Genomic DNA, 14,495 nt, shown 5'->3' on the forward strand with positions numbered 1-14,495 from the left:
GGGGGACGGCCAGCACCCCGCTTTTCAGGGTCACCCCATCCCCTCCGGGCTCGGCAGAGGGGAGGCGCAGGCCGGGGCGGGGTGGGAAACTCTGGAAAGTTTTTTGTTTATTCACGTCAGAGAACACTGTACAAATATTACAGGCAATTTTCTTTCCTTGCAAAAGAAGTATAAAAATAATCTTTATATACGAATCAAAAGTTCATTTGCAACTGTAAATTTTTCTCTCGGTATCCTTTTCTGAAGGTTGTCTAACTGGTGGCAAGCACGAACTCTCGGAAGGAGGGCGAGGGCCAGGCAGTACATGGAGAGCTCGAGCTACACCAAAGCCACGGAGCCTAGCTAATGCACGCGCAGGACCGAGGGTGTTTGGTCAGCTTCCATGCGAAGGAGGGCAGGTTCACGGACTGGCTGCATGCGGGCTCAAGTTCCCCCCCCGGCAGGGTCCCGCGCCACGGCTCTCGCTGGCAGCGGCTGCCCCCCCGGTGCTTCGGAGCTGCAGAGAGGAACGGCTCTTCTGGAGGAGTCCCACACAGAACAGGATGGCCCGAGGAGCCACCTCGGGGACGCGGGTCCCAAGCACGTACTCTTCTCACCTCTGCGGGCTCCAAGAATTGGAGACTTTACATCCCCTTACTGCTGGCGCTCCAGCTGGTTGTGTGGTTCACAGGCGGTGAGCAGCTAAGCGGAGAAGTTAAACATCAGCTGGTTACGTGGAAGGCTGCAAGCTACCTCTCTGCAACGGCCAGCCATGCTCCTGGCCTGGCCCTCTCTTCGGCAGTTTGCAGAGCAGGGAAGGCAGGACAGCTGCTAACACCAGGGCAGCAGGAAGGAGGGGAAAACCCACTCAAATAGAGGATCTGACCGAAAACCAAAGTTGGGGCTTGCAAAATACAACACAAATCCATCAGGGCGTTTTACTCCAACTAAAATGCACAGGGTCCAAGACTGCTACCACCTGACCATCATAACCAACCCAGCAGCAGACCTTCCGTTACAAAGCAATGAAGAAAAGCTTGTGGAAAAACGATGCAGAGAAAGCATCAGACTAGGCAGCGACCTGCCACAGGATCAGGAATTGGGAGCGTGGGTGTGGACACTGGAGGAGCAAATTCAAATATACAGAAAGCTGATCCTGAGCAGATGCTAAGAGAGAAAAAGGGGGGGGAAAAAGGAGCACTATTTTGACAACACCTACGTAACTTGTCACAGCAAAGTACTATTGAATTGTTACTGCTTGGTCGCCTTTCAGACAGTTGCAGGCTCAAGTGCAATGGTTGGAGAAGACAGCTACTTGCAAATATGAGCAGGCTCTGATGTACCTGGAGTACCTTACAGGCACCAGCTGGAGCAGTCTTATCCTTTCAAACATCTCTGAACTCAGGCAAAAACAAATAAAAATTAAAAAAAAAAAAAACCAAACAACCAACATACTGGCACCTCTTCTTTAGCCCTGTAGAAACAGCACAGCTGCTGTACAAGGAGCTGGAGCCCCTGGGCTCATGCATCAGCAGGCTGGTGAATGCAGAACCAGCATTACTGCTGACGCCCAAGCAGGGAAAACACTCAGCTCCCGAGTCCTACTAGGAACGCTCAACTCCTGAGTCCCACTAGGAGGCACAGCTGGCTAAAAAAAGTGCTTTTTCTTGTAAAACATACTAGCTTGGTCTGGAGTCACTGGAAGAAATGGACACTTTGGTGCCATTTCACACACACACCCCCCCCCATTGTCATTCAGAACCATAACCGCCCCAATCTGAACCACTCACATTGAAAAATCCAGCTAGCTACCTCCGGGCTTGCGAACTGACCATGATATTAGGGCTCCTTGTAGCAGCTGGTACCTAGGAGGTGCAAAGTGCCTCTAGGAGTGCAGGAAAAACCAAGGCATGCAGATTTGAGGAAGCTCAGAGAGGCACGTGGGCAAACTCTACGGGTGAACTGGGAACACTCAAAACACAGACCCTTTGAAGTGAGGCCCAGGATCCAGTGGAGAGAGAGATGCGGCGGGGCGAGTTGCACGTGCAACAGAGGAAGAGGAAGAAGCTACGGGGAGGCTCTCTGCCTGCAAGTCCACATCGCTTGGTTCTGAGTCCATATGAGAGAATCTCCAAATCGCTCACTCATCAAGCTCTAGCACAAAAGGAATCCAAAAATAGACACTTTCCAAAGAGTTACAAAACGGTCTGTGTTTGCGAGGCTCACAGCTGCACTGAAGTCAGAGGTTGAGAACAGGCACGTCGAAGAGGTCACAGACGCCTTCGCTCTCGTCCAGGTTATAGATGTAGTCGTGATCTCCAGGCGGAGGGGAGAGGCGGAGCAAGGGAGCAAACACTGGGGAAAGAGAAGCCCGCGGTGGGTTACAAAGCTCAGCACTCCCACACCTAGCCAAGAGCTGCCAATGGGCGCCGAGCTGCGGAGCCACGAGGAGGCCACCTCACAGTAACAGTCTTTCAGCTCGCTTCAAATCAGCCTCGCGATATGGAGGAGACAGGAAGAGAGATGGAAGGCTCTCCTGGTCCTCACACCTCTCTCAGGGACTGGCAGGACAGTGAGAACAGAGTCTGTGTCCAGAGCCCAGAAAAGATGAGGGCGAGTCTGCAGTCGCAAGACTGTCAGCTGGGTAAAGTCACCCAAGACCGTCTTCCTCCCCCAGAAAGGCCACACCGCGAGGGTGAGACTCGAAGACTCACCTTCAGATGACATCAGCTCTTCCAGCAGCTCAGAGTTCATACATTCTGGGGAAGAGACAAGCGTGGTTAAGCAACACACTCTGCTTTCCCGGTCTGCTCCCGTGCAGCTTCCCACCCTTCCCAGGGCGCTCCTCACCCTTGTTATCCCTTCTCCGGCTAAGGCACAGCGTGGGCAGCGGGCACCGGCGAAAGGAGGCTTGGGCCTCCTGCCGTGGGCAAAGGGAAATCGGTGTCAGACAAGCCAAGCTACGTCAAAAAAATTCTGCAGGAGGTTTCTGCCTGCTTTAGCTCAACCAGTCTCCTTCACACGACAGGCTGTGCCTTACCCCTGCACTGGCATCTAGCTGCTGCCCCAGACTCCTCCAAAGGAAACTTCAACACGCACCAGAAATTGAGCTGGTAAAGCCTGACATATTCACAGTCCTCAATTACCCACCAACTTTGCTAAGAGTGGGGGAAAAAAATTAAAAAACAAATGAGCAGTAGAACTGATGAACCCCCGGGTTCCTCCGGATTTGTGTCCTTTGTCCCCCTAACTTGCTCCCCTTGCCCCACGGCTACGCTGTGGCTAATCCAGCCACATGCCCTGGCAGGTTCGCTGGCTGCCCGCTGCCAAACAGAACAAACATCTGAGCTCTGCCTATCCTTCCTGAATGGGCCATTAACTCTGCTCTCCCCTCTACTGCCCACACAAAACTGTAAAAAAAAAAAAACACGATCTCTGAAATGTCGTTCCTTCCTCCAGCGTTGTTACTCTTGGCTAGTAGGTTCACGAGGCACTTGAAGGGTAGAGAGACAAGCAGCCAAAGCACGTGCAAGTCGATCTCTTTTCTTTAAGAAGCTGAGCGGTTGAGAACAACTTTCTGAATACCTCTCACTTTACCAAGTTAAGATCTAACTCAGTCTAACTGGGTTGATGAGATACTGCCCACACGTGAAACGAGCTTTCACAAGAGAAGCTCAGATCAGCCCATTTTCAAGACGCTTATCCACAGCAGGCTATTTCCTAGAGGACAGGAACCCACCTGCCTAATTCAGTGCCATGAGATGAGGGAATTTCAACACCAAGTAACTAGACAGGAATAATACCAGCTTCAATAAATAGCAATTAAATGCAGAACCTGCATTCTTAGATTGTCTTCAGGGCTGGTAGTATCACAGGGTGTGTATACGTGCGCCTTGAAATTCCGCTTTTTTCAGGATACAAGTTTAAAACAAGCAGTTATTAAGCACTCATTTAAAAGAGAGAGAAAACCATGCAGAAAGAGTAATTCCAATACAAAACACTAAGGAAGAAATCCAGGCTCTTGCAGCTTAAACTGCGTAGCCTTAAAGCAGCCGCCGGTGCCAGGGCAACATTACTGGGATCACACAGGGATTACAGAGGCTGCATGGAGCACGCTGCAAGGCCCATTTCTCCAAGCTCTGTAGCGTTGCTTTTTTTCCCCCCAGTCCTGAGCTTTGCCTCCGTAGCTGTCGACTGTTTTGTCCTTCACTCCTGGATCTCTACCTTCCCCCTCCAAATTGGGAAGAATACTCCGTGAAACAACATACGTTACCGCAGACGGCAAACATCTCCCTTTTAATAGTGTCCACGTAGTCCCAGAGTATAGTTAGTTTGGGTTAAGCTTGATCTTCTACACGGGCTGGGGCCTTGCGGCAGTTTATGTTTCACATTCCGAAGTCAAATTTACCCTTCAGAGGCATTCAGGCATTACCAAGACCTCATCCACTCTCTACAGCGGCGGGTGCTGAGCAAGGAGGAAGGGTGTTCTCCAGGCGGAGCGGGGGGCTCCTAGCACACAGATCAGGCGGTTGCGCATGCGCATTCGGGACTGTGGGGTTTTTACACAAAGACAGCGCTTTCACAAAGCGCCTGCCAGAGCGCAGAACTAGGGACTGTTGTTGTACGCATCCTGTCACCACCACAAAAGTGCTTGTGTGTACTCGGCTCTGCCTAGCTGCGGGGCTAGAAAGTATTACGCCAGCACTGAGGGGAAATAAATGTGCAGATAAAAAGCGTCTCCCAGTTTAGGCTTATGTTAGACCAAATTCCTTCAACCTCTCCTGCCCTTAGTCCGGAGTCCATCCCACCATTAGGCAGTGACACCCAGACACTCCTTGGGCAGAGGCAGAACTCCTAACACAAGTACCAGCGTCCCCTCCCCTACTGCCCCAAAATTACCAGCACCACCAAAACCACTGAGGGATACTTCGAAGAGAGAAGACTATCTCCCTAGATTATTTGCTTGGATTAGCCTCGGGCAGGCTGCAGCTGAAACAAGACTAACGGGGGTTTTTCTTGTGTGCAGACAAGCCGGAGAAGGAGCAACGGGAAGCCAGAGCACAGATTAGCGCTGGCATGGGGAAGGGGAAGCCCTCATCTACACACTGCAGGGCAAACTAACAGAGGCTGCTGGCAACATGAAGACAGAAAAATACATACAGAAACCAGTAATTTTAAGGGTGCCTAACTACAAGTAGAGAGCCAGCAGCCACCAACGACCACAAGCACCTTACAAAACCACATCCCCAAAATAATCCAAAAGGGAATGAATAAAACAAACTGGCCCACTTCTGTGGGTAGACGGGCACAGAACAACGCCGTGGTCAGGGAGTGAACATACCTCTCGTTGGATCAAACATCTCTGACAGCTCTTTGGGAAGTTCCAGTACTGCAAATACAACAAACCAAATGGTTTGCATCGTTACATGAAGAGTCTGAAATGCTTTACAGCATAATCACCTACTGTCCTACGGTCCTCCTTACGCACCCAAATCACCCTATGCCATCCAGAAATTCTGCTCCCACACCCCACGTCACATAGTTCTGCTGAAATGATAAGCAATAAACCACTGAAGCTCGACTGCTTTAAAATAGGATCTGTAGGAGCCCTGGGACACGAACACGTTATCGCAGTCAGCAGCTCTAGAGTAATTGCCTGTATGTAAGCCTCACACGGCGTCAGCTTCCGTACACCACCTCCATTTATCTTGTGTAGGATGAGGGCGTGCCTTCAGAGAGTCAGCACAGGCCCAGTGGGATATGGTAAGCTACACGCACACCGAAGGCCTAATTCCACAATCAAGACTACTCCAAGATGAAGACAGACAGTTCACGCTTCTCTCAGACATGCTAGCAGCAGAAGCGTGAAAAAAAGCACTGCGTGGGCTACATTTGAGCAAGATTTCCTCTTCTAACCATAACTCTCTAACCTGGAGTGTTTCTGCAGTGAAGGCAGGCTCCAAAACATTAAAGCAGTGTGTCTTACCCAGAGGATGCTTTTCTCTCCTTGGGCCAGCCTGCCGTTTCCTGGCATAAAGCTCAAATGTTCCTTTTTTAAAGCCCATTTCACCTCACCAAGCACATCAAGGAGGTCCCCAGATATACACTGCGAGATCATTAGGACCACAAGATCACTAAAGATAGATGAAGTATTCCTGAGTAGAGGAGGAACACAGAGACAAGAGCTCTCCTAATAAAGGAAAACTCCCCATGAGTTACAAAGGTGCTCTCAGTGACGGCTGGAAATTCTACAGCTTCACGCAGTCTCAAAAATTGGACCTAGCACTACAGAAGGGACTGAAAGGGAATAATCCTACCTATAACAGCAGAAACGTGTGTCATGCGAGCGTCCCTTGCAGATTTTCTAGTACTGGTGTCACAGAAAGCATCGGGACACTAGACATGACACAGCCACTTTCTCAACAGGTTCCCCAGCACCCTCACAGGGAAATGCCTACTCATGCCCGGCTGACAGCAAAGGCAGAATGGAGTTCAGCTCCTTCCTCCGGGGCCAGCAGCCTTTCCCTCACTCCAAGCGGCATGCTTTTGGAGCAACACCCGAAACGAGGGTCCATACTCACTTCCCGTGGGATCGGGCTTAATCGGCTCGAAGGAGGTAGAGGGGCTGGGTAGGACGGAGCTGCTGTCCAGCGAGGCAGAGGACTGTAGCGGCTGGGGGTCTAACCCGGCCGGCTGGCCGGCCGATGCGGATGCGTTGCTGAGGGGGTCAAAGTCGCTGCCGCTCTTGGACTCTGCTGCTGAGACACCACATTCTGGAAAGAGCCACAGACACACACGGGAACGTCATCTCCCGCCAGCCCCAAAGAAAGCAGCTGCAGCACAGACTCAGCCCTCACTGGCAATGCTGGCCAAGCACAGACAGCTGCATAGGAAGAAGGCTTCTCGCTTTCACCCGGTAAAAACTCCCAGGTCCTGCTGCAGCTCTGCTGCAGAGCAGCCTTGGTGGTGCCAGGCTGCACGTAAGCCAAGAACATGCTCTCACAGCAGTTATCACAAGCCAGGTAGTAAGCTGCACCAGGAGAAGCGTGGCCGGCACGTTGAGGGACGTTACTATCCTCCTGCTTGGGGCTGAGGCTGCACTTGGAATGCTGTGTCCAGCTTTGGCCATTCTCCAGTTCAAGAAAGACGTGGAGAAGGTCCAGCTGAGGGCTACCAAGTCGGCCAGGGGTCTAGGGCACATGGCCTACAAGGAGGGGTGGAGGGAGGCAGGCAGGCTTGTTCAGTCAGGCAAAGAGAAGTCTAAGGGCAATCTAACAGCAGCTTGCAGCTACCCGAAAGGCAGTTACAAAAACTAAGACCTTCTCAGTGGTGCCAAACGATGTAACATGCACAACAGGCACGAGGTGCAGCTGAAAGGACCCAGACATCAGGAAAAGGGAATTCACTGAGAGGGTGCTGCAGCCCTGGAAGAGCTCCCCAAGGAAGCTGGGGATCTCCACCGCTGGAGGCTTTCAAAATTTGGCTGGACAAAGCCACAACCAACCTAACCTAGTATTTTTGACAGTCTTTTTTCAAACGGAAAGTTGAACTTGAGACTCAAAACGACCCTTTTACAAACTTCTGCTAATCAATGTATCTATCGTAGAATCATAGAATAGTTTGGGTTGGCAGGGACCTCTAAAGGCCACCTAGTCCAACCCTCCTGCAATGAGCAGGGACATCTTCAACTGGATCAGGTTGCTCAGAGCCCCGTCCAACCTGACCTGGAATGTTTCCAGGGATGGGGCATCCACCACCGCTCTGGGCAACCTGTGCCAGTGCTTCACCACCCTCAGCGTAAAACATTTCTTCCTTATATCTAGTCTGAATCTACCCCCCTTTAGTATCTGCGTGATCAGCCTCTCCCCCCCCGCCGCTCCTACAGGCTGGCACTACCCCCTCAAGCCAAGTCTCTTATTTCCATTAACGCAGCCAGTCCCACTAATCAAGACAAAAGAAAGGGCTCACCGCAGCAAAGGCAGAGGTGCCCCCTTTGCCAGGAGCTGACAATGCTGCACGACCAGCAGTGCCAGCCCCAGCCAGGCCAAGGAACGCACTCCCCTTCGTCGACCACCATCCCGTTTCTGCCTCCTGTAACCTCCCTCTCACCTGTGCTTGCGGCTTTCTGCGCGGGAGGGCTATGGTCCTGAGTGCTGGTAGGTGTCGGTGTAGAGGGCTGGGTGCTGCTGGGAACGGATGCCTCCTGGAAGTGGGCGAGCGGTGGTACCTGTGGTTTCGAGGGCGCAACTGCCTGGCACTGAATGAGGTCTTCAGGGGGAGGGACAGGTAGTACGACAGGAGGGGAGCTCCAAGCGTCTTTGTTTACTAAGAGAACATCAATGGGACCACTTGTGCTCTTCAGATGGATCTGATATTTCTTCTGCCCATTTAGGCCCTGAGAAAAGTCAAAAGCAAAACACAACCGTACGTTAAATGCCCTTTTCAAACAGAACAGGAATTTCCCAGAGGCAAGACATGCTGTCCAGACAAGTTCAGCACTGTTCCACACACAATTCCCCGACTCCCAGGACTACCCTCTCCCCTGCTGCTCCTGCAATTCGTACAATCCCGTACTTCCAGACAACAGAGTTTCCTGGCAATTATTTAATATCTGAAGCCTTCCTTGGGTTGCCGGTTCCTCCGACTCCATCAAACCCCTGACTGGCAACTCCCAGCCTGGTCAATCCAGCAACAACCCTCGCCCTGACACACACAGAGACACTCCTACTCTCTGCCCACGCATTTGTCACTCACCTCAGGGATGGGAACCTCTAAACGCGTGCCTGATGGGGCTCGAATCGCCAGGAGGGTGTCTCCTGTGAAAACAGACCGGTCAGCACTCAGTGGGCACAAACTGTTCGGATGAGAATTAAGCACCGACAAAGAGCCCCTCCTCAAAGCCCCCTGTCTCCTGCGCTCCCTTCCCTGGAGGACTGCCGTTTACACCCACCTAAGCTGCTAAGCATATCCTACAGCTCCCAGTGTGCCAACTGCCCGGGGCACAAAGAACCTGTGAAGTTTCTCCCAAAGCAACCCTGAAGTTTTTTAGCAGCGTCCTTAACAGGACTAACCTTTCTTTGCCTCGGAAGGGCTGGCTTAAACTCACTCTTAAGAACATCTGAATCCTAAGGGAAGGATCCTTCATCCTCTTGTCACAAGCTTTTAGATGTGAATTATAAACAAAAGAGCGCAGAGCTCAAAGAGCTGCACTGCCAGCGGAGAGATGGTGTCGAAATAGGCTGAGGAGCCAGGCTGCCAAGAGCACGGCAGCCTCATGCCGGAGTACCGGTACCCGAAACCAACGCTCCCCAGCCTCTACTGGCAAGAGAGCTGCCTGGCGTTCCTTGTATTGGACCCTGCACAGAGCCCAGCACATGCGGGGCTGGGAGCCAGGCTGACGGCATCTTCCCTTTCCAAGTTCTGCAGCTCCTTAAGACCCGCGCCCCTAAAAACACAACAGCCACAGGCGAGCAGCTTCCATTCCGTATCCGGGTTTAGAGAAACGCGAACAGAGAAATACCAGTGCTGTGAGCATTAGACGTATTCAGACCGAGCAGTTAGCAGCTTTCACTTTGAATGTTTTGGTGTGGTTAGTGTTCACACTTCACCGGTATTCTGCATTAAGCTTCACTTGGTAATTAACACAGAAGATCCCCAGAGCGATGAGAGAATGGACAGCAGAAGAGCACGTCCTTTAATTTCAGGCAGGCAAACAAAGGTCAGATCAGCAAAAGGTACGGGGATTAAAAGTACCACAGGATTCGTCAATAAGACGGGATTCCTTTAACAAATCTGCACTTCAGAAAAATATTGCTAAAAGACATTAAAAATGCGTAATAAAGCTCAAAGACTCAAGCTCAAGCTTTAAGACCTGTTAGCTTCAACAATACAGGCACTGCGTTTCTATCTCCCTTGATAGCTACGTCCCAAATACTTCTACAAAACAGCGTACAGTGTGTTTCCACTTCCTTTTTGATTCTGCAAGTGCAAAATGCATCACAGCAACAGATGGGAAAGTTATGTTTCCCAGTCACTAAAAGCCAACACATACTCACTTTTTTTTTTTTTTTTTAAATTAATCCAAAGAATGAGTCCATATTTGACAAGAATCCAAGCATGGAAATCCTCAAGCCCTAACTCGCTTTGAGAAAGCAAATTCAATAGCAGTCAATCAGGACAAAAAAAAAAAAAACAAACAACAAACCAGGAGCTGAAATTCAGCCTGCGCCACAGTTCAAGAACACAAGAGGTCCAACAAAAGAACCTCTGCAAGGCTCAGACACTTCAGAGAGGAAAAAGAAAACTACGTAAGGCATATTCATACAGCAAAACTGGGCACACACTGAACAGACAACGGAAAAACGCGGATCAAGCCTCTGCTCTGGGAGGAATTCAGATCTGCCCTCAGTAAGATCTAATCTTCTCTGCGCATTTTGGCGAGGTCTGACTTCAGACGCAAACCGGTTTACAAAAACCAGGTGCAATAAAATGCAAAACACTCAATCAACCAAGCAACAAGCTGTCTGCTGGTCTCCTGTCAACTCTTCCAGACTGTTACCAGTTATCTGGCCCCAAGCACTGTCAAACTGAAAACACAATCCCTGCCCCCAAAACGTGCTAGCTTAAATCAGAAGAAACAGTAAAGCAAAGGGGGGGGTGTGTGCATAAGTTACCAGCAGGAACGCGAGCGGTATCAAGTCTGGTGACCACGGAAAGCACACAAAGATGAAAAAGAGAAGAGTTGATAAAGCGCAGGGTGAGAAGAGTGCTTGGAAGAGACGAGGAGAGAGTCAGACAAGGGTGAGACTACGCATGGCTGGGGGTGGTCAGGATAAGTGGCTTCAATCTCTGCTGCAAGCAAGCAGATGCAGGCTGCACGGGGTCAGGAGAGGTCAGGTGTCCACCGAAGCAGAAAGGAGCTGCGACTCCACACCGCTACAGCTGAGAAGAACAGTTTATGTACTGCAGGCTGCCGTACTGCACGCTGGCCACCGGGTTTTGGGGTTTTTTTTTGGTCCTACAGCTATCATTAAAATTGGCAATAGAGAAGAAACGGACTCCTGTGGGTTTTCTTCACTTTTGCCCCACAGAGACAGAGCACGCGGGTTTTTTTTATACAGGCACCTCACAGCTTTAGGAAGGCAGTACACAAGGGAGGGAGGTCACAGCAAGCAGCGTATTCCCTTCTGCCCTGCCCTTCACTACCTCCTCCTTGCATTCTTGTTGGCAGAGGGCATGATGCAGCTGCTGAGGGACCACTTTTTATACTGTTTTCCTGCTTACACCCAGGTTTCTGCCATTTGCCTCCTATTATTAGAACACTGTCCACCCCATCCCTTAAAATCAAGGGCTTGTAACACCACACACATACACCCACACAGTGACACCCAGCAAAAAGACTTCCTTAGGAACAGCAGCTACGTTCCTTTAAACGCAAGCGAAAGAAACCGCCTGCCCCCTCCGATGGTGACAAAAAAGCTACAACTCAGTGGTACACAAACCCAGGACGGCATCAGAACTCGCTCTACATTTAACTTGATGCTGTTGGGCAGCCCATGGTCCGCTGCCTCCTTTTTCCTGGAGAAAGGAGGGCAGCTGGGACAGACTGATAGGCCTGCAGCGTTACATCTTTACGGTGGAGCACCATTTCCTCACCTGTGAAGCACTTGCAGATGTCTTCATGTGTCACATACGCTAACGTTTCCGAGGTTAAGGAGAAAGGCTGCAGCTTCCTGCGCGGACAGAGAACTCAAAGGGCACCTGGCGTTTCCTCCCTGAGCACAAGAAGCGCCATTCCCAGAAGGCTCTCCATGCCACACTCTGAAATGGTCTGCCGGTGAGGTCTGCAAGCTACAGACGCGTCAGGTCAGACATCCTAAGATAGGCAAGCCAAAAGAGCAGCTCTGCACTCGAGAAAGCGGCGCCTGTGGCTCAGAGAGAAGCCGTTTTCTCACCAGGGTACACGCTACAGTGTTTTTTACTTCAGAAAGCCAGACGAGAAGCCGTGCACCGCAGAGAAAGCTGGTTCCCAGGCTGGACAGAGTTACCCTAATTTCAAAAGCAGGCACCGCCTCTCGACCCTTTCGCTGCAGATCCTCCAGCAACAACAGGTCACCACCACCCCTCTGCCCTGAGCAGGGCAGCACCACCCCGACCCTCACACCTCTGCTTTCCAGCCCAGCAAGCGAACACGGAGACAGAGCAATCAGTTCACACAAAGGATATCGACTGTTCTGCACGTCTTCTGTAACGTTTTTGATGCTCTGCTGGACCCACATCTTCTGCTGCTCCAGCTCCTGTTCCCGCTGCTCCAGGTCCTCTATGTCTGCCTTCAGCTCGATAAGCTTGTGAGCTATTTCACGTGTGTTGCAGCCCGGACCCACCCCTCTGCGCAAAGTAAAAAGGAGTGACAGGCATCAGCCTCTGGAGGCACCCGGACCAGCCCCAACCTCTCAGAGAGGTTGCCACCTCCCTTACTGCCACCCCTGTCATACGTCAAGGCCAGATCGCCCGGAAAGCCTCATCTGTACCCGCTCCGGATCCCCACCTTCCAGCACGGCAACGTTTGGTACATCTGCCTACACCCCACAGACTGGAAGGGCTCTCCCCCACCTCCAGTGCCATGACAGGCATCTTTTCTAGCCCAAGGCGCCGCAAATACTTAGTCCGTACCAAAATAACAGCTCTGCTGTAAAAGAGACACGACGTACGTACTTCAGCTTTCCTCATTACTACCATCGGCGTGGCCCAGCTGGGGGGGAAGTACAGGCATGCACAGAGCACGGAGGAACCTTGCTCCGAGCAGGGCATTTTAACCACAGCGTCACTTAGACAACAGCCTCACAAAGCCCTGCTTGCCTGAAGAGGAAAAAGGCACCCAAAAAGGACCTGGGACTAGAAGGGACCTGTGAACGATTTAGAGCTCCTCCGTCACTCACTTCCACTGGATACTGTTCTTGGATTTCTTCTCAATCAACCCGATGCCTTCCAGGACATTCGTGATATCGTAGATCCGTCGCTTCTGCCGCACAGCCAATGTGTCCGCAGCCTGCAAAAAGGTTAGACGCTTAACTCCAAACTCTCAGTCATGTTCCACTCCTTCCTGCCTGGCAGATTAATTCCCGGCCAAGCACTCCGCTCGCCAGGTCATACCTCTCTCGTCCCAGCGCCTCAGATTACAAAGCCGTGTTCTCAATGTCATTACGACCACGAGAGGAAGCCACTGCCCCTTCGCTCCTTTTCTTACCCAGCCACCTCCCCACTAAGCACAAACCAAATTCCAGCCATCTCGCTCGCGGTGGGTCCAAAAATCACCATTCCTCAGCAGCAAAGCAGGGCTAGGAGACACTAGCCTGGCAGCCTAAAAATTCAGTACTCCTCCAGGGTAAAAGATGGGAAGGGGGACGCAGAGAGCTGCCTGTGCGACTGACAGCCGTTTAGCGAAGTCGACATTCAAAAGGTCTTTTCTAAATCTGACCTGATGCCCCTTGACAGAGAATCGACGCCTTTTCAGGAGGCGGACTCCTCTGTCTGAAAGGCACGATGCCGGGAGGAGGGTAAGCATGGCTGTAAGGGAGGAGCTCCTGAGCAGCCCCGGGCCCTCCCTGCCTTGCTCACACGACTCTCCTCCCCTTGCGTTTCGGGACGCAGGGGACTGCACCGATACCGCCTGCTTCCACTACCGCATGGCAACCTGGCGCCAGCAAGAGTTTAACGGGCGCGGCACCGGCATAGCCAGGACCAACAACGCCAGCGGCACCGCACGCAGATCAGGTCAGGTCAGCACAGGAGTGACGTTCCCTCCCACCTGCCAGTAACGGACCGGGACTTCGGAGACCCTACACCGCACAGCCATTCAAATCACGCTAACAAATACGAATCCACTTAACGGACGTTTTAAGCAGGAAAATATTGCCCAGCTCCAAAGAGACGACAGTTTGGCAGGGGAGAGGATGGAAGCCTACAGCCAGGAGGCTCCTCCAGCCCTTGCATCCTCAGGGCCTTCTGGCACTCGCCCGCCGCCGGCGAGGGGTCAGAGCGCACTCGCACGCATACCCACGTACGAGGTATTTGCGGGAACCGCAGCAAAGGAACGTCACCTTTAGAAAAGGCCGAGGTTTAAATACCGTACACGCCACAAAGACGGAGTTACTTCCTCTAGGCGAAGACCTTCGCAAAATGCAGAAGCGAGGCACGTTCGCGGGGCGCTTCTCCGCAGCCTAAAGGCATCGGGGACAACCTTCGGCAGAGGTGAATCTGACCGCACTCCCCTTCCCGCTGTGCGCCGGGGGGCCAAAGCGCAGCAGGGAGGAACAGCCTCTCCGCTTCTATAGGTCTGGGGGGGCTTTATCGGGCTGGATCAGGACGGTGCCGGCCGACCGAGTAGCACCTTGGGGTGGGGGGCAAGAACGCCGGAGGGGACGAGGCGGCCAAAGGGGGCTCCGGCTGAAGCACACGAAGGCCCGCGACGCCAGGCAAGGTCCGCCGCCCCCTCTTCGCTGGGGGAGGCAGGGCGC

The 14,495-nt window shown here is 52.2% G+C and overlaps 2 protein-coding genes across 2 annotated transcripts in view; one reads left to right on the plus strand and one right to left on the minus strand.

Annotated features, from left to right (window-relative positions):
* Window positions 1-1,733: 1,733 nt before the first annotated feature.
* On the minus strand, window positions 1,734-13,543 carry E2F4 (E2F transcription factor 4, p107/p130-binding). The gene is made up of 10 exons (XM_009319928.1): window positions 13,457-13,543; window positions 12,918-13,027; window positions 12,205-12,366; window positions 11,635-11,678; window positions 8,734-8,795; window positions 8,089-8,374; window positions 6,561-6,752; window positions 5,321-5,368; window positions 2,694-2,738; window positions 1,734-2,334 (listed from the first exon to the last, which is right to left on the minus strand). Exons 1-10 carry the CDS (start codon window positions 13,541-13,543, stop codon window positions 2,219-2,221), a joined length of 1,152 nt encoding a protein of 383 aa, XP_009318203.1. The 3' UTR covers window positions 1,734-2,218.
* The window catches only part of EXOC3L1 (exocyst complex component 3-like 1), an 11,883-nt gene continuing 10,929 nt past the window's right edge, over window positions 13,542-14,495 (plus strand). The window contains exon 1 of the mRNA XM_009319938.1: window positions 13,542-13,757. Coding sequence (XP_009318213.1) covers window positions 13,542-13,757 — 216 coding nt within the window. The remainder of the gene's footprint in view (window positions 13,758-14,495) is intronic.

The sequence above is a fragment of the Pygoscelis adeliae genome, unplaced genomic scaffold, assembly GCF_000699105.1.
Source record: "Pygoscelis adeliae isolate BGI_AS28 unplaced genomic scaffold, ASM69910v1 Scaffold390, whole genome shotgun sequence".
Taxonomy (NCBI): domain Eukaryota; kingdom Metazoa; phylum Chordata; class Aves; order Sphenisciformes; family Spheniscidae; genus Pygoscelis; species Pygoscelis adeliae.

Coding starts and splice junctions, on each gene's coding strand:
- E2F4 (XM_009319928.1), bottom strand. CDS start 13,543: ATGCTTACCCTCCTCCCGGCATCGTGCCTTTCAGACAGAGGAGTCCGC. Junction 12,367..12,917: donor AAGAACAGTATCCAGTGGAA/GTGAGTGACGGA, acceptor TACTTTGCGCAG/AGGGGTGGGTCCGGGCTGCA. Junction 2,335..2,693: donor AGAGCTGATGTCATCTGAAG/GTGAGTCTTCGA, acceptor CTCTTTCCCCAG/TGTTTGCTCCCTTGCTCCGC.